The sequence below is a fragment of the Ischnura elegans genome, chromosome 8 (genome assembly GCF_921293095.1).
Source record: "Ischnura elegans chromosome 8, ioIscEleg1.1, whole genome shotgun sequence".
NCBI classification, from domain to species: Eukaryota; Metazoa; Arthropoda; class Insecta; order Odonata; family Coenagrionidae; genus Ischnura; species Ischnura elegans.
In genome coordinates this window covers 51,480,844-51,499,746 of record NC_060253.1, presented here as the reverse complement: position 1 = coordinate 51,499,746, position 18,903 = coordinate 51,480,844, and the positions used below count along the sequence as shown (strand labels likewise).

General features: G+C 38.6%; 2 protein-coding genes and 1 long non-coding RNA gene across 3 annotated transcripts; 2 read left to right on the top strand and 1 right to left on the bottom strand.

Moving 5' to 3' along the window:
• Positions 1-5,506: 5,506 nt before the first annotated feature.
• Positions 5,507-6,498, top strand: LOC124164090. The gene is made up of 2 exons (XR_006865958.1): positions 5,507-5,705; positions 6,154-6,498. It is a non-coding gene; the product is annotated as an uncharacterized LOC124164090 (long non-coding RNA).
• A 1,047-nt stretch (positions 6,499-7,545) lies between these two features.
• On the top strand, positions 7,546-8,574 carry LOC124164411 (putative nuclease HARBI1). The gene is made up of 2 exons (XM_046541735.1): positions 7,546-7,701; positions 7,849-8,574. The coding sequence occupies exons 1-2, from the start codon at positions 7,606-7,608 to the stop codon at positions 8,572-8,574; spliced, it is 822 nt and encodes a 273-aa protein (XP_046397691.1). The 5' UTR covers positions 7,546-7,605.
• A 423-nt stretch (positions 8,575-8,997) lies between these two features.
• On the bottom strand, positions 8,998-11,005 carry LOC124164218. Its single transcript, XM_046541449.1, has 4 exons — positions 10,543-11,005; positions 9,980-10,094; positions 9,795-9,890; positions 8,998-9,408 (listed from the first exon to the last, which is right to left on the bottom strand). The coding sequence occupies exons 1-4, from the start codon at positions 10,692-10,694 to the stop codon at positions 9,019-9,021; spliced, it is 753 nt and encodes a 250-aa protein (XP_046397405.1). The 5' UTR covers positions 10,695-11,005; the 3' UTR covers positions 8,998-9,018.
• Between the last annotated feature and the right edge of the window lie 7,898 nt (positions 11,006-18,903).

Sequence of the window (18,903 nt, the reverse complement as noted above, 5' to 3'; positions counted from 1 at the left end):
GCGAAATTCTGGGAAAACGAGAGGATCGCATGACCCCGAATCATAACTTGGCGGTATTCTATGGTTTCTGGGTTAGCGGTTTTCATGGTGAATGCTGAGAGCATCTAAAAAAATGTTTACCGTGTCATAGCTAAGTTACTATGAGCAATTGCGACCCCATGTTTATGGACAAAAAATGTTAAAAATGATATCTCCCATACCTGTATATAACGGTATTTGGAGGAGGCGAGCGACAGCTTAGGTCATTTGCGCCATGAGTGAAGAGTAGGTAAGGAAGGGTGGAGAGAAACCCGGCGTCGGCATTAGCCTCTTCTTAACGAAACTCGCCAAGGGGACCACGGCTTTACGTCCCATCCGACGGACGGCTTGAAATGTTGTCAACACAACAGTCAAGCAGGGATCGGGCAGTCTCTGAAAATTCTTTGCCACCCTGTATATAAATATATATTCATGTTACATTATATTCCTCACCGAAATAGTCACACACAGAGACCCTTATTTCCGCTATATGCCCACAAATCGATGGTTAATTTCTAACAACACGTATCTCAAAAATAGCAACTTTTCAGGAGAGTAAAAAAAACTCTTTATTTTTTTTAATTGCATGTAATTTTAATTGAAATTAAAAACCAAAAATACATTAAACTGAAAAATAAGCATACATTTGCAAACAATGAGTTGTTTTTGCTTGAATTTATTTTTTATTCATCTTTTTATCTTTATTCATCTTTTTATCTTTATTCATTTTTGTATCTTCATATTCCCAGGACATCTCTCACAAATAGCTCACCTATGTTTCGCCTCTCCTCCATACTAAATTCACTCCCTCCCATCTACGATCCATTTATCTGGATTTAACAATGTCACCACCCAATCTATTACCCACATTCGAATAAACTATACATTTCCCGTTTCAATGCTAGGCTCTTCCTTGTTAATTTTTATATTACTTTTTCCTTTTCGTCCTCTTTCTGTGAAAAGATTAGGTGATGTGAGAATTGAGTGAAGAGCTGCATCAGACCGATCTTACGATTGTTGACCAAAATTATGATGAGTCAGTGCTCTTTCACGAATTTCTCATATTTTTCATTGCAAACTGGCGCTACTACCGTATGTGAAGAATGCTTGAAATGAGAGAAAATATTAAATAAAACTAATATTTCATTCGGCTGGCAACATTCGCTATCTGCGCACCATTTCTCTTCAACGAACTACTCCGGTGTTTAACCATTTCCTCTTTTGGAGAGGCTTTAAGACATTCAGGAAGAATTTTTAACACAACATAGAGTGAAAACGCTGTTCTAAGATTTTCACCATTATTCCTGGCAGTCATTCTTTTCTTTCGCATCCCAAGCGATTGATGAATTAAAACAAAAACCTATGTGATTTCTACTCGCAATAATTAGTCCACTGAAGTCATCTGTCGATAGAACGTCACTAAAAATATAGGAAAAGCTGATAAGGACACAAGTGTCAGGAAAGTATCACGAAAGGCACCATAAAGAGACGACACATGTATATATCGTCGTACTAATAATGTATTGGCATTAGTTCATTCATTTAACTATTAGTAGTCACATGATTGACATGTCTCTTGAAAGAAGAGCGTCTCCCAAGGCAACACAAACTGCGGCGAGAAAACTTGAGGAAACACATCCCACGTCACAAGATATCACGAGAATCTTATTTGTCACGGATAATTAATCGCGAGTAGCATCCCCAAGTATGTAAATAAACATTCCTAGCTCCGTGACGAGGAACGCATCGAAACAAGGAAACTCGACGTAGCTGAGAGAAATTATAATCCTCCCAACGCACAGAATTTAGATACGCAATAGGGTAGTTTCCTTCATCAAAGAAAACGAAAGGCATTGATTGCGATTCGTTACCCACCATTAGTGTATTCATAATACACAAATTATTTGGTTTTTGAAATACCGGTTTAGATAAATGGCATGGGTCAAATTTTATCCTCATTTGAAAAAGGCCAGATTGGCGCCCATGCGATTCCACTCCGCATGACGTCACAGGGACCTAGTTTCTACACGAGAGGATAGGAGTTATACATCGTCTGAGGTTACCAATGCATGCATGAGGCACAGAGCTCAGGGAAACATGTCTTAATAATCACCTATTAAAACTGGCTAAGTTCGGAAAGTTTTCTTCGTTTGATAAGGTATTCATAAACCTGTTTTAAGCCAAGCGCTACCAGACAGCAAGGTACTCAGCTATCCGCTAGCATCCTGCGACGTATCAGCGCTAAGCCTCGCCTCAAGGTCACCTCACCGTGCGGGAGGGGGAACCAGAAATACGACGTACGGATATATTTCCCGGCATTCATACTTAAGCGTCGCGTTTTCGCGCGCTTGAAATTTTTCACTTTTCATTTAATCGCGAAAAATAGATGTTGTCATTTAAAAATCTAAAAGCGTGAAATACGTACTCCAGGAGTAATAATCTTTCGATTAAAGCAATAAAAAAATAATAGGAAACCACCCTATTAACTCTGCCCTTGAGTGCTTTACGCCTTGGATTGTCCTGAGTCGATAAAGTGCTAGAGGGCGGAGGTAAACTCTTCGGAAAGCTACGTTTATGAAAGTTATTTTCAAACACGGAGTTCAACAAAATACTGCGTCTGACTCAAAAGAAATAACACCAAGTCAAATGTGATATTTGCTGGACTCACTTAATATATAACTGAATGAATCGAGTGGAAAATTCAATGCAGATCCCTATTTCCACGTTTACATTTTTACACTAATAAAATTCACACACATAACAAACCCAATTGTCGTGTACTATTATACTCACGAGGAAATTGTGCTCACGAAGAAAAATCAGGAGCGATGACACGTACCATTACTTCACAAATCAATAACACATATTATGGACGCAATTGTCGTGGGTGAATACTTACGAATAAAATTCGGGAGTGTTGACACGTATCATTACTTCAAAAACAAATTAACGCAATTTGCAAGCACAATTGATAAGTAAACAGGACGGAATATCGGGAGCGACGATGGGTACGACCGAACGCCACTATTTCCATCACACGACTCCCCTTTTGTTTATTTTCGCGTCGTCAAGGAGAATTATTGTCCATTATTATTTGAATCCATTGTTTCCTCCCGTCGTCAAGGAGAATTGTTACCCTACATAACTTATAAATAAAAAATAAATGGGAGCGTGGTTTTGTAGGGGGTAGAACCCTTGGCTGTTAACCACAGTATAACAGGCCCAAAAATATAATCCAGGGTTTAAACAAAATTTGGATCTCGAGTGAAGCCTTCGGAAACCTCCAAACGAAAATCCTCGAAGCGTGAGGTGGTCCGGGGAAAGACACTGGCCTTCGCTGTCCCCAATGCGTGGAAGCTGAAGACCTGAAGCTTAGATTAGGGTGAGCTCTACACTCACTTATCCATACGGACCTTCGAGTGGAATCACAGACTGAAGCATCTGAAGCACTGAAGCATCATATAATTGAGACAAAATTGAGCATTTTGTAATCAGTAAGGAAACTTTTTTTCTATGGTTTACGCCCTTATATTATCAAGGGCGTAAACTTTTGAGTTTTTACCGTTTGTTTTTCGTTGAATGTTAACTTATGAGGGTTAACTCAGCCCTCAACATTCAAGAGATATGTTACCACTATCGGTGAGTTAGTGACTTACTTCCCTTTAATCCATGTCCTAGAAACCCACTTCCGGCGACTGACTGACTGACTGATTCATACAAATGTTTCAAATACAAATGTTTTGGGTGAATGAGACGAGATACAACAAAAAGTCGAGGAATTCTCATTTTTACATTTTCCTCGTCATACCTCAATTATACAGCGTGGAGAAAAATTGCGTCACGAAATTTTAACCCCAGACAGCTGATTCCAGTAGGAACCAATAGCATTGATGATGTTTTGGTCGAAAGCGCACCATTTTTAAAGTACAGAAGCTTTTAGTGAAGCTCTCCGATTGGCCTTGTTGTGGGATGCTTTGGATACATGACGATCTCCTGCAGGCAAAGTATTCGAGATCATTCGTTGTCCGGGGCATCCGGCAGCAGGACAAACTCGCGGCCAATCAGATCGCTTGATGCAAAGTTTATGTGGCTTAAAAATGGGGCGTTTTCGACCTTAACATAATAGGGTAGTTTCCTTCACCAAAGAAAACGAAAGGCATTGATTCGTTACCCACCATTAGTGTATTCATAATATACAAATTATTTGGTTTTAGAAATACCGGTTTAGACGAATGGCAATGGTCAATTTTATCCTCATTTGAAAAAGGCCAGATTTGCACCCATGCGATGCCACTCCACGCGACGTCAGAGGGACCTAGTTTCTTCACGAGTAGATAGGAGTTTTAAATTGTCTGAGATTACCAATGTATGCATGAGGCACAGAGCTCAAGAAAACATTTATTAATAATCACCTATTAAAACTGGCTGAGGTCGGAAAGTTTTCTTCGTTTGATAAGGTATTAATAATCCTTATTTAAGCCAAGCGCTACCAGCTAGCAGGGTACTCTGCTACCTGCTAGCATCCTACGTCGTATCAGCGCTCAAAGCCTCGCCCCAAGGTCACCTCACTTGCGGCAGCGGGAACCAGAACGACGTCACACGGAGTTTTCCCACTCATACTCAGCCGTCACGTTTTCGCGAGCTTGAAAATTTTCACTTTTCATTTAATCGCGAAAAATAGATATCGTCATTTAAAAATCTCAAAGCGTGAAATACGTACTCCAGGAGTAATAATCTTTCAATTTAGGCATTAAAAAAATAATAGGAAACCACCCTATTAGTAATATTATTTCCCACAGGTATCAGCTATCTTGGTTAAAATTTCGTGACAGTTTTTCTCCACCCTATACAGCCTTGATGTTATCACCTTCGACCCTGCCTTCATTGCCGCTTTGGTAAAAAAATATGACACCAAACTTATTAGCTAAATACAACTGCACCCCAGTGGGAGTATACTACGGACCACAAACTGGTCTCCATTTCCACGACGTATCCATCAAAAGCAGCGATCGCAGGCCATACACGATTGTGAGGAAATGATTAATATATTTCATGTTGTAACAGTTGTCATTGACGACGTGAGAACAATATGAGAGTCACGTATTGGTGGGCAACAAGTCTTGTTGACGACGTGAGAAAACAATGGGAGTCATGAAATGGTGAACGGTGGTGTTCGGTCGTATGCGTCGTCGCTCCTGATTTTTCTTCGTGAGGACTTATCCAGGACAATTGCGTTTGTGATTTATGTGCTAATTTGATTTATGAAGTAAAATTGTAGCTTTCAATGTTATACGTGCCATAAATGCTCGCGGAATTTTACGATGCTCTTGACGCACTGACAGCTCTGCGAACCACACAGAAAAATGTTGTCATCTTTGAATTTCTAAAGGCCGCTATACACGGCGAATGATCTGGCGAATGATCATGCTGAATGATCATGCGAATGAAATCATTCGCCGTGATGTAAATTTATGGGGTTATACCTCAGAGTAAGGATGGGGGAGAGTGCGCTTTGGCTACTGCGCATGTAGTCAAGATGGTGTCACGTGACGGTGGGAAGGAAGCTCAGAGGGATGGGGAGAGTGCGCTTTGGCTACTGCGCACGCAGTCAAGATGGTGTCACGTGACATTGAAACGTTGGATACCGTATCGCCGTAAGATAAACAAACATACGAATTTCCGACAAGGTGAGTAGTTTTTAAAGTAAAACCGTGATCTTAGAGTGAATGATAATTATTTCCTTTCTCGATGTATTTCATTTGTTATACTGAATATATCTGGGGCGTTTAGATTCTTTTCTCCCCTTAATTTCTAAAATACCGTAGCGTCAGCATGGCAATGTTTTGCTATGCATTGAGTTGTAAACAATGTTTCGCGAAAGGAAGTGGAATTCATTTTCATTGATAATTTCTTTAGATTGATTCTTCACAGTGTCAGTGTTCATACAATTTCCGTACCCTTCTAGCCTCAACGGTATTCCTTTTATAATGGAATTTGTGTGTAGTGTGTTTGGAATGTTTTACACGCCTTGAAATGGGGATATTTTAACCTTTTGATTATTCCTTTAAAATATGGGCTTTTACTTAGATATTTCTTACGGCTGACTTGTATTAACTATAAAAAGTGTCTCTTTAGGTTTCCTGCAAGTGAAGAAGAAGGAAATCATCGATGAGGAATGTAAAAGGAGCATATTTCGTGCCCAGCAAGTGCACCAAAATGTGTTTTATCAAAAAAGTTTATCATTAAAATATGCATTTATCTCCAAATAAAAGTGGAAAACATCAAGTGCATTGTTTAGTCCAGAAGGAATCCTATTAAACTTGAAAAATGTATTATTTTAATGCTTTGGTGGATATGCAAATACTGTAGACTAGTAATAGTGGGAATAGTTTAAAACTATGCATTCTTTTACTTTCCATGGTGAAATAATTTTACTATCATTATATAAATTACATGTTTAATATTATAAATACAGCCAAATCTTGGAACGTTTTATTCTTGACGCAATGTATGAGCTGCGAGTCGTAAAGTAAGCCCCTAGTGTAGAAAAAGGTATATTTTACTTAAGTAGTTGTTGGGGATCTTACGCAAAATTTGAATTTAGACTTTGCTATTTCTGATATTCTTTTGAAAAATTTAATTGTTGACCATTTTAGATGCTGAAAGCATACAAAAGAAAAACAAAGCTTTACGACATAAATTTCGTAGTTGAAAATTTAAATCATATGTGAGAGAAAAATGGAAATTAATTGTAGATATAATTCAATAATTACTTTTTCTAAGAGTCTTTGTTACTATTTTCGAGTTTTTCGAAGTAATTGAGCCCGATTGTATTTATTTAGTCCTCATTGTATCACCGTAATACGGTAACTTCATGCCACCCGTGCTACGGTAGATTTAAATTTCCCGCACTTCTTCCCACCGTCACGTGGTAACCATGTTGACTACAAGGATCTGCTACTGCGCAGCCTGAAAGCGCCCTCTACCCCAATCCTTACTCTGAGGGTTATACACGGAGCATGACGACGCGCATGAAATTCGCGAATGATCTGCGCCCAGAGGATGCGCAATGGTACGCCTTAGCAACAATAGAGCTGTTTTGTTTACCTTTGTGTTTACCTTTGCGGCTTGCGTGGTGGTGTAAAGATGAACAACAGGCAAAGAAGAATAGCCGCTGCTGCGGCCGTAGCCGTTATTGCTGCCGCGGCCGTGCAATTAAGGCATCGAAACCGTAGGAGAAGAAGGAACGTTTGGACGAGGCCGTGGATAGAGAGGAGAGATAGTGGCCGAGGGACGCTGAACATGGTTCAGGAGGAACTGCTTTTGGAGGACCGGGCAGCCTTCAAGAATTCCCTCAGAATGACGGAGGAACAATTTGAAACTGTTCTAAATATAACCCGTCGGGATTATGAGAAGGTCGACACTCTCATGAGAGGAGCCATATCCGCGGACAAGAGGTACTATGTTTGCTCCATTGTCATGGTGAAAGTATGAATATTGTACTGTTTATGTTGCCAATAAATAACTGATTTCAGGCTTGCGTTAACTCTACGGTTTCTTGCTACTGGAGAGTCGTTCCGGTCATTAATGTATTCAACTAGAATCCATGAGACCACGATTGGAAAAATAATTCCTGAAGTATGCGTGAGCATTTATCGGAATATGAAAGCCGAATACTTAAAGGTTAGTTTCCATTAATATCATATCTTATGGTGTCATTCATTTGATAAGGAAATGCTGCATGGAAATACATGAAAATGTTGCCAATGTCGTTTTCTTCTTATTGATGGAGTGATGAAGATTTTTAAAAGGTAAACATTGTTTTTCCAGGTGCCTTCTTCAGCTGTCGAATGGGTGGAAATCGCTCAACAGTTTGAGTCCCAATGGGGATTTCCAATGTGCTTAGGGGCAATGGATGGCAAACACATCCTTTTTCAACCGCCGGCCTCTGCTGGTTCCTATTATTTTAATTACAAAGGGGGCCACTCCATCGTCCTGCTGGCTGTTGCCGACGCTAATTATCGATTTATTTATGTAGACGTCGGCGTCAATGGCCGTGTGAGCGATGGTGGTGTTTTTCGGGAGAGCTCTCTCGCTGCTGCCATTGCGCGAAACTTGCTGCAGTTCCCTGCAAATGAGACACTCCCTGGGAGGGACATGGACGTCCCTTATGTGTTTGTGGCGGATGATGCCTTTCCCCTTACGGAGAGGATAATGAAGCCCTTCCCATTCCGGGGCCTAACTGCAGAAAGAAGACGGTACAACTACCACCTTTCAAGGGCCCGTCGGGTGGTGGAGAATGCCTTCGGTATTCTATGCAATAGGTTCCGTGTATTTCTTACCTCCATAAACCTGGCTCCAGAGAAAGTGGAAGTGGTGACACTGGCTGCCGTTACGTTACATAACTTTTTGTGTGGGAGGAACGTACCTACGCCTAATGTAGAAGACTTTAATGCCCTACCTGGATTACCTCAGCAAGGGGGAAACAGGCCTGGGAACTTGGCATTCAATATTAGAAGTGAATTTTCCAATTATTTTAATTCTTTGGAAGAGTGACTTTGTGATTTTTTAAATGTGCTGTTTAAATGTAATGTTTTGATTTCAATTTAACTGTGGGAGGTATTGTAATTTCTTGTGTTTTGATAACTACTTTTGTTAGTGAGAGGGAAAGTTTTTCAGCAATATTTCTTTTTCTCAATATTTCAGTTTCTTTGTTATTAGAAAATCACTGAAACTAAATGTACAACTGGGACTAGGAAAGAGCATAGTCATAACACACTCCAGTGGAGACATTCCAAGTACTATTTTCCCAAAAGCGAAAGTCACCTACGTTTGAATTATGGCTTCCATTTCAGTGATAATACTTAACTTTCTTTAACACACTTAAAATAATAAGGTAAGCTCCCATGGCTGTTTAGAATTAAATGAACATACATATAGTAGATAGAGTATTGAAGGTAATAAATCATTAGTGCTTAATCCATTTAAAGATTTTTTTCTTTATTCTCTGTTCATACTGGAATTGAAAAACAGTTTTTCAATCTCGAACATGACGCGACTTTTCTCCCTCCTGTCGCTAATGCCCTTTAGCCGCTGGGCCACCAACTTCCCATACGCATCCTCCTCCGACTCCTCGCATGCCCCTTGGTCGACCAGAGTCCCCAATGCTGTAGCTGCCGCTTGCAGGAGCTCTACAGTTTGCTCCGGCATTGGGGACTCTGTCTTCCTCTTCTTTCCCCTAGCAGCAGAGGAGGATGGGCCTGCAATTGACCTGCTGCTGTCAGAGGGAGCAGGTGAGGGAGTGTCTGAAGTATCCTGCACCTCCAGGACGGATCCATCCTCACCAAAGAGGAGCTCCCACTCCCCCTCCTTACCAGGGACACTACTTTCCTGGAAAGGATAAATTAATTATCTGTAGAATAAGGACCTTCTGAGAAGACATTGGCGGAAATAAAGAAGCAACAAATTGGAGCAATTTTGAATTCACTTGCAAGCAATGCATTTCCTTATTACCCTTGTGAGCGTTAATGAGTTTAGTTGGCAATGAGTTCAATACTTAAAACATGAATTGAAAGCCACTCACAGAAGCAATTACATTTTCTTATGTATTTCACCCCTTGTGGAATGATGCTAAGGAGATATAACTACTTTTAAACACTTCAAACTGCTTCTTGTTTTCCTTTAGCTATTCTTTACGAAATATCATTGAAGCATTATGAAGCAGATCAAATGTTGCAATAATAGCAAATATTGTTCATTTCCATATCACTGCTTACCTCGGTCACCTCCAAGGGAGAGGTATGGGGCCGGATCGCCATCGTCTCCTCTAGAAACGCCGTCGCCTCGTAATAATACAGGGAGGGTGTTCGCACCTGCAAGAATAGCATGTGAAATTAAATGCGTAAAATATCCAGACTATAGGAATTTGGCGGAATCGACTTATTGAAATGAATGTACATACCGTATCGGCGCCAGCACCACTTGCCTTGCTGGCATGCACCTTCCTTTTCTCCGCCATATAATTAGTGCGGAGGGCACGCCACTTCCTCCGGCACTCCTCAGCGGTGGTGTTGGGCCTGCCCATAGTGAAAATTTTCAATTATATCATGCCTTTCCCTGATATTGTAGCTTAACAAACACCCTTATTTTAAAAATTAATCAGTCAACGGTGCTATTGATAAGTCCATTTATAATTCCGTATTGAGGCGTTGGTTTAATAGTAACATATTGCAGGTTTTCATCAATCTAATTATTAAATTTCATAAAGAATTTATTAAGTCAACCTTATGAGAAATGCCGAACAGGTAACTGCAACATCCTTATGTTAATTCCAACTCTGTTGGTCGGCTACATAATTCTACCGATTTCAAAACACTTTATTAAATTTTATTTTTTCATTTAAGCATCTCTCATTTGATACATTGCACTCTCACTACATATTTCAATATACTTCTGCATTACATAAAATCATAAAATTCTGCACACAATAGCACCGTTGTATTGCAATGAATAAAAAACACTCACCTTATCGCACATAACTCCTGTGCTACCGATTCCATCTCCTTCCCTCTTTTAACTTTGCTTTTGTAATTAATGTCTTTGACGTTATATAAAGTCGGCCGCTCCCGGACTAAATGGATTAAAAACTCCACTTCCTCTCGGTTCCACGCCGCCATTCTCAAGTGAAGTAAATTCTCTCGCCGGAAAAAAGACGCCACTTACCGTAACAGTACCAGCAGAAGTCCCGTTACCCCTAGTGAAAAACACCGCTTTTTTAATAAAAGACGGTCGAATTTCAGTATATTGGTATGAGAAACTCCATGGGCAAGTCATGGTTCACTGGTTCCGTTTCTTCATCCATAGTTCCGTTTTCAAAAACAGACAAGATGGTCGCCGCGCGCTAGCGCACATCCATCATTCACAGGATCATGCGATCAAAAATAGAACATGTTCTAATTTTCGTTGAATGATCATGCGCATGACGGATCATTCGCGAATTTTTCCGTCATACACGGCGAATGATTTCATTCGCATGATCATTCAGCATGATCATTCGCCAAATCATTCGCCGTATATAGCGGCCTTAAGGTGTATTTTTGGAATTGAAATTTGGTAAGAAAAACATTGAAGCCATGATATTGCCATAATTACGGTCCGTAAGTCTAACGGTAACCTTAACTTAGCCCTTAACTGCCTGAATTCCTAAATACATGTCAAAATATTTTTCTTTATAAATGTATCCAGAAATGCTTTAATTGCTACATTTTAACAACTTTTTCTGATATTGTTTAGGAAACATTTTAATATGCATCACCCATGATAAATTATGGTCATAGAATTTTACATTAAATGGGTGTATATCACAGATTTGGCAATTCTCCACAATAGGTTTTCATTTCACATACTCATCGAAAACTTCATTTACTAATTACATATATAGATATTACCCGGGTAAATCCTCTGCCAAGCCAAGAGCGTACCCAGGATCAAAACTATTGGGTGGGAGGAGGGGGCAAGCCATGGTTGTTCAAGTTGTAGGTAAGATTTAATCATGGAAAAGGTGAATGAAATCAATATAATAATGAAACTATAACAGCTTTTTACTAGTTTTTTAAATAATTTGCATGAAAAAATATTATTTGCTTCTCATGCGGGGAACTGACTTCCTTCAACGTAATCAGAAGCTTATCTCCTTTGGCACCTACTGACTGCTTCGAGAACCACATAGTATAACGACGGGGTCCATCATATTTGATGCACCATGCGTTAGAGAGGAAATATTGCGCTCTTCAGAAATAACCGGCAATGAGTGTATTGTATCAAATATGACACAAAATGAAACGAAGGGTAAAAACTCGAAATAAATTTATCATCAATGTACATTGTGCATAAAATTGAATATTAATGACTCTCCAAAACTCTTTTTACATAGTGAATACAATGGAATACAAATGATACTCAAAAAATTTTGCACCAAGAATTTGAAAAATAATCACCCCAAATTGCGGCTACCTCTCCAATCGAAAACTCAAGGATGCAAACTACAATACAGGAAGTAGGACACTAAACGAAAAGCCGCTAACACAGTTTCAAGCTGAAGAATTTACTGCTAGCAATAAATAATTCACTGCACATCGGAGAAAATACTGCCCCAGAGAAGATCCATAATATCCTTAATGGATAGCCTACTGTTTAGGAAGATGTGTTTCAGTCACCATGGACGACTTATGAGAAACGAATATTTTTTTGTAATATACCAGTTATTCTACTTTGTCTTGGCATTGCTAAACAACGAACAAAATTTTTTCATCAGTTTGATATGAGTGCTGTACGTATACTGCCACCGGGAAACAGGGAAATAGCACTCATGAACATGCAGTGAATGAAATTTTCTTCGGAATACGCTTCACGCAGAAAATGTGAAAATGGGTGGAAGGAATTTGAATTGTTTTCACATCTATTGAACAAAGCAATTGAATAAAACAAAAAAAAACGTCTCATACACATGAATTATCTAAGTAATCTCTTTCTCCCTGGACAAAAAGAGAATAAGAGATTAAAAAATTAAATTAAGATGACTCCAGAACTATTTAAAACAGATATGTATTCTAAGATGCATTGCACAGAAAGAAAATATTACATTACATCGCACTGGCATCATGATTCCAAGGATTATTCCCCAAATGAAATGATAATTAAGTGCCGAAAATAGTTTCCTTTTGGCTTCTAAGTTAACGATTTTTCGGCATAGATGACCCAGGTGAATTGTCAGCAGTAGTGAACATATTCGATTGAAAATGGCGTGAGAATTTCGTAAAATTTTGTGATAAGAAAGCAACAAGTTAAGTGTCAAAAACTCTCATTACTTATTTGGAAGTTAACAATACGACTTTGCACGAATAAAAATCATTCTCATTGCAACTAACCACAATATTAAAGGCATCCTAGCACAAAATTAAAAGTGGATAAGATGAGTTATATTATTTCATTGAATAAATGATTTTTCTAACTTGATAGGTATTTACTACCCATAGCAGGATAATTTCCTGTCTAGGGCGAGGGAAAAGCAAGCATATGTTTAAACAGTATCAGTTTTGACGGCCTTTTTTATATTTAAGATGGTATAATATCTGGCATTCCTACTTTTGGAAAAAAAAAACATTTTAGAAATTCACTGTCCAAATCAATTATTCCTTACTTTTGCTTCCCTTTTAATTTTCTTCCGTTACAAAGATGCCACGAAAAACTGAGAATTCATCTTTAGACCAACCTTTCACTAACAGGCTTACATTAACAAGTAAATAAAATGCATTTTAAGGGACAATCCAGAATTATGAGTTGTCCTCAACGATGCGGAGTATTATGGAGGGGTTATACCACAAAAGTTCGACAGCAAAAAGTTTGACAACAAAGAGATCTACTGCCACAAGGTCGACAGCGACATATTTGCGCGGCGGCCCATGGCGTCGGGCTTTTGTCGTGATCACATTAGAGAACTCCACAAGAATTAACTGAAACCAAGAAAATATTTTTACTGGGGAGAGAGCTTCCGTCAGAAGAATTGACTTAATATGGAGGAATTGCCCGCGCACAAAAAATGTAGAAGTTAATTCAGCCTTGACCTTAATTATATCCCACCAAAAAGAAACCCAAAGAAGGAAAAGCGTTTGGTGGTATGCTCTTATTCATTAGTCAACTTTCAACAGTTTTGAAATTGGTTTATTCCTGTTAAACAAAACATTTTTGTTAACTTAAATTTAAAAACTCTATCCGAGGGGCAAAATCTGATTTTTACATGTTTTTCATTAAAAACTAGATATTATTTAACAAATAATCATAATCCTTTTTTTACACATATGCATTCATTTTTGATGAACTTTCCATTCTATTCGGGTTTCTTCTTCGGGTTTATTCTCTTTAGCTATTATCCTGGCGTCTTCAAAGAGGATGTTATGCCCAGGTGCACTCCAAGCATGCTCAGATATGGCTGAGAGTTGGTGCTGCTTGTTTTTCGTAGCCAGGATAATAGCTAAAGAGAATAAATACGTCCCTCGCTTGATCAGAGAGGCTATTGAGATAGCGAAAACGCCCGCAAATTTCAACCGAGATCAAGGCTACAGCTTGCATACTGCATGGAAGAGGATTCTCCGACCACCAACAATGAGAGATGGACAACCGGCCAATGAGAGAGCAGCAGCGGATCAGCAGCCGCCGCCGCCTATATAAGGCGGAAAATTTTATGCCTATAAAAGGCGGAAAAAATTTTTCCAAAATTTTACCTTCGACCTGAAGACGCCGAGTGTAATTTCGGCGAAACTGTTGTCTTCAAAATACAACAAACGCGGTGAAGAAACCCGAATAGAATGGAAAGTTCATCAAACCAACGCCGCGAAAATCTTCGAACCTACATTACTGCATTCATTTTTAACTTAAGTATTTTAAATGTGCCTTATACTGTTTAATTTACTGAATCTTTAGAATAATAGACAAAATTAAACATTATCGTCCCGATTTTGCCCCACCTTCCCCTGCACATCTGGGCGACAGTAGGGTATTCGATCAAAATTTTCTAGGCTTAAACAGATATTTTTAATCATTTAGAGTAAATGATTTTGACCCTTCTTGCGACATAAAACCCATATTATCAGCCGCAGCACTTTCATGGGCACGATTAGGCATCTTTTGTGGGTTCGGTGATGGAGTGATTTTCTTTATCAAAGTCAATTTTTCTTCCAAAATTAGTTTTTCATTCACAACATTTTGTAGAAAAAAATCACGTTTTACCCATACTTGAAAATTTTAATCATGATTTAAAAAATTATAAGTAGGAATTATTATAATGCGTATATCATGCTCATATTATATAAATAAAAAAATCATATCCGACAGATTCAACACATATTTTGTACAGCTCCAGTTTCAATGATTTCAGTGATACCTGCATTAATTTTAGACTTAGAAAATGCGTGTCATAATCATTGTTCCTCATTTGCGTTACACAATTGCAAACATTAAACAAGGATTTTCACCACATCGTTGTCAAGAATGATTATTTATCCATTCAACGTAACTATTTTAAATATTTTCGCTGAAATTCTAAAAGGTCGCGACCCTGGACACTGACCTTCTGACGAAAATTTTAACATGGTCCCCCTCACGAATATTGCGTGTTATATCGGCACTGAATTACATTCAGCGTAGGTGTTGCTATAACTCGTTTTTGGGACACGCAACCCAAGCTGATGAACGATAGCAAGCGAACAAAAACAGGCGTTGGTAGAGTTAATTCTATCATACAATGAGTCATTCTTATAAAATTAAACACTGCTATCAAACTTGCTCTCATGTATTTACTTCACGAATTCATCAGGGAGCGCAATTTGGATAACTAAGCAGGCAATCTCGCGACTGTTTGACTAAAAAATATTACTTTGCATGTTTTTTTTCAATGAGAAATGTTTTGCCATAAAAGACAACATTCATTGAGGTAAAAAAAACGAAATTGGGGTGGACAGACTGTGAATGATTCAATCCTTATATTTTTAATTTGATACTTCTTGCATCTACTTGAGCCAACCTTAACGACATTTTAATGCAGATACCTTTTAACGCTATAGCGTTTTTCATATCTGTTATTGTACCAATCTATGAAAAACTCAAAAAATTATCCGATGACGAGCCGATGTTTTATTTATATCATGAAGTAGTTTATCTTTTTATAATTTATCATGTAGTATTTCTTTATCAGTTTCATTCATATTCATACGGTAAAACGTATGTCATAACATTTTCTTGTAAAAGCGACTCAAAGTAGACAATTAGACAGTAAATCGGCTGAATTATTGAACAAGCCTCCCAGTAAATTTCTCCCTTAAATATTTTGTCAGGCCATTAACGTTCATTGAAACGTATGTTCCAGGATTAATGAACATTTTAAATTTGCATTAATGAGAAAGAATAAGAAGGAATGTCTGTGTGAACCATAATGAAATTCCCGATCCTCTAACGCAATTTTCAGAAAAAAAAACAAAGCCAATTTTTTGTTCAGTCGAAGAAGCAAAATAAAAAAATGCCATTTTCATTAAGCTTTCATGAAAATGGCATTTTATATGTTTCTCAAACCAACTTCCTAGGCTATATTCTTTTACGCAGTGTTTCAACCCAATGGAGGTTTAAATGAATGGGGCTTACCTTAGACGAGGTCTCTTCAACCTACGAGGGGTCTTCAACCTTTTTTAATGCAAGGGCCAAAACTCGACTTCACATCGTCTGTAGGGCCACAATGCTCCACGTCACTTTACCACCACATCAATAAAATTTATTTAAAAAACAGCATCATTTCAAAGTGCAATAATCTTTATTGGTTAAAAATTTCAACCAATCAATGCGCTTTTTGAGCATAGTTTATTTTTGACAAGTGTGTCTATATATATTTTATATTGAGTGGCGCGATATAATATTTACTCTAGCCTTTAGAGGCCGCAGGACACTAGCCTGTGGGCCGTGGGTTGAATACCCTTGCCCTAGACTATGAAATAGGAATATGGAATAGCAGTTCCTTTCCCTGGGCTACCTCGTGCGAGGATTTTTATTTGGAATATCTGAAGACTACACCCAGGATTTAAGAGCTGACTCTCAGACCTGATCTGAAGATGAGCCCAGCATAGGCTACGAAACGTCATGTCATCCTGAAAACAACTTCGACGCAACTAAATCGAAAAGCATGGAGAGAACTGCAATTCAGCGCTGCGAAAGCCTCAAACAGAAAAAAAATTCGAAATATTTTATTCAAAATAAATCAGCATTCATTTTATTTTATTTATTCCTACGTTCGACCGAAAAAAGCAACAATGGCCTATTAATTTGTATTAAAATTAATCGTATTAAATCGTATTAATTAAATTAAAAATCGAATGGCCAGTTTATGTTGACCGTTCTCCTGTTAGTCGTAAATAATGAGTGGTAAATAAGAGTGAGTAAAGAATGAGAGAATGAGAATGGGGGATGGCGGTATCCGATTACAAAAATAATTTTCATGATTTATTTTCTCACCAATTGGAACAAAACTGGGGGGCGTCCCAAAATAAATTCGAAACTTCAAACATAAGGACCACCCTACAGCCCCCGGCATCTAATGCCGGTAGGTAGAACCTCTACTACATTCAACCATACCTCGTACTCGGTGTGTGGGTCGAAACTAAACCGTTCGAAAGTGAAGCACGTGGTCCCTCCGGTGCGAAACATTATCTGCGTTTCGTTTCGTCACATAATTTTACTTCAGTTTCGACCCGAAGTAGTGTTGACTCCGATTTCGTTTCGAGTTTAAGCTCCCTGGGTTTAAATCCATTTCGTTTAATTTCTACATTTCGCTCCCGGGAACGAAACTATTGGAATTTTACTGTTTTTGGCTTTTTTTTTAGTTTCCATTGTCATCCCTGGTAAAATTACACGAAATTCCATGGCCTAGTTGGGGGCAAACTTCCCAGGCGGGACTCGAACTCGCGACCTCTTGTGTGACCTACAAGGACTTTACCCCGCCGACACCGATTAGTCCACATGGAAACATTTCGTATGGAGAGAGAGGAAAAATTATTTGAAGACGGCGTGGAGTAGCTAATCGGGCTGTTTACGAACTATTTTATAACCCTTGAAAGAGAGCTCGAAAACCTATTCAGTGAGATACGAGAATGCATATTTTATAACACCTGCTGAACCCCGTGAGGGTGTATAATTAGCCACATTACGCCGAGGGAATGAAGTGAAGACCCTTGAGATATATTAGCGGGATGAATTCTTCGCAAAGTGGCCCTTTTCTAAAAACCGCCGACTGCAACGCGCGACCGGAGAAAACTCATCGAAATAAAAGCCGGATGTGAAAACACCATCAATTATCTCGCGAACACGGTGGCAACGATGCACAGGGACCGACGATTTATCAGTCTCCATCTTGGTAGCTTGATTCAATTAGTTCCCGTTGAAAAAAACTGGGACATCTCTCTGTTGACCTGAATGGAAATTAAAACGCCCTGGTTACACGGCGCATTGCACTTTTGATTTCATCTTGACATGCCGTGGAAATGCTGCTCGCGTAGAGATTTCCAGGAAAGATGAGTATAGATTTTCAAGGGCGAAGTGACACAGTTTTCTGAAGGTCTTTTAGGCGAAAAAATAAAAAAATAATGAAATCAGAAACAACTACGTTAAAAAATAATATTTCTACTATACCGGGACTAGCCGCGATGATAACTTTACGGAGTCACCGCAATGCTCAAATGTGCGAAATTCCACAAAGGAAAAAATAATCATTCGCCTCGTACGGGATTCGAACCCGGATCCCACGACAACAAATGTTCATAGAGAGTAGGTTGCCGTCTCGGTAGCTTAATTGGATAAAGCACTCGGTCGGAAATAGAAAAATCCGGGTACGAATCTCGATGATATCGAATGATTCTAACTCTGTGAAATTTCGTAGAATAATAAGCATTCAAGTTTTGGTTTAACTGGTAAGAGAAAATTTCATGCTAATCCTTGGTTAACAAATAATATATAATAATGCTGGAGTACTGTTGTACAGCCCTATTATGTAGTTAATCAGTATTTGAAGTGAAATTTTGGCGCGTAAACAAAGGAAATAAAAACAATAAATCTTCATTTTACATACAAACGGGAGGATCTGAGATTACTAACATCACCTGTTGAGTACCATAAAAATACTAACGTATATCCCCTCAAATTATTCGGATAATATTAACCACTTATTAAAACTGAAACAATATATTGTTGATTCAACGCAAAAGAAAAACAATATTTTAATCATATGGCTAGCCATACTGTAACCAGTAAAACTAGGGTGACAATGCCGTCCTATTTCTTTCTTCACCCATA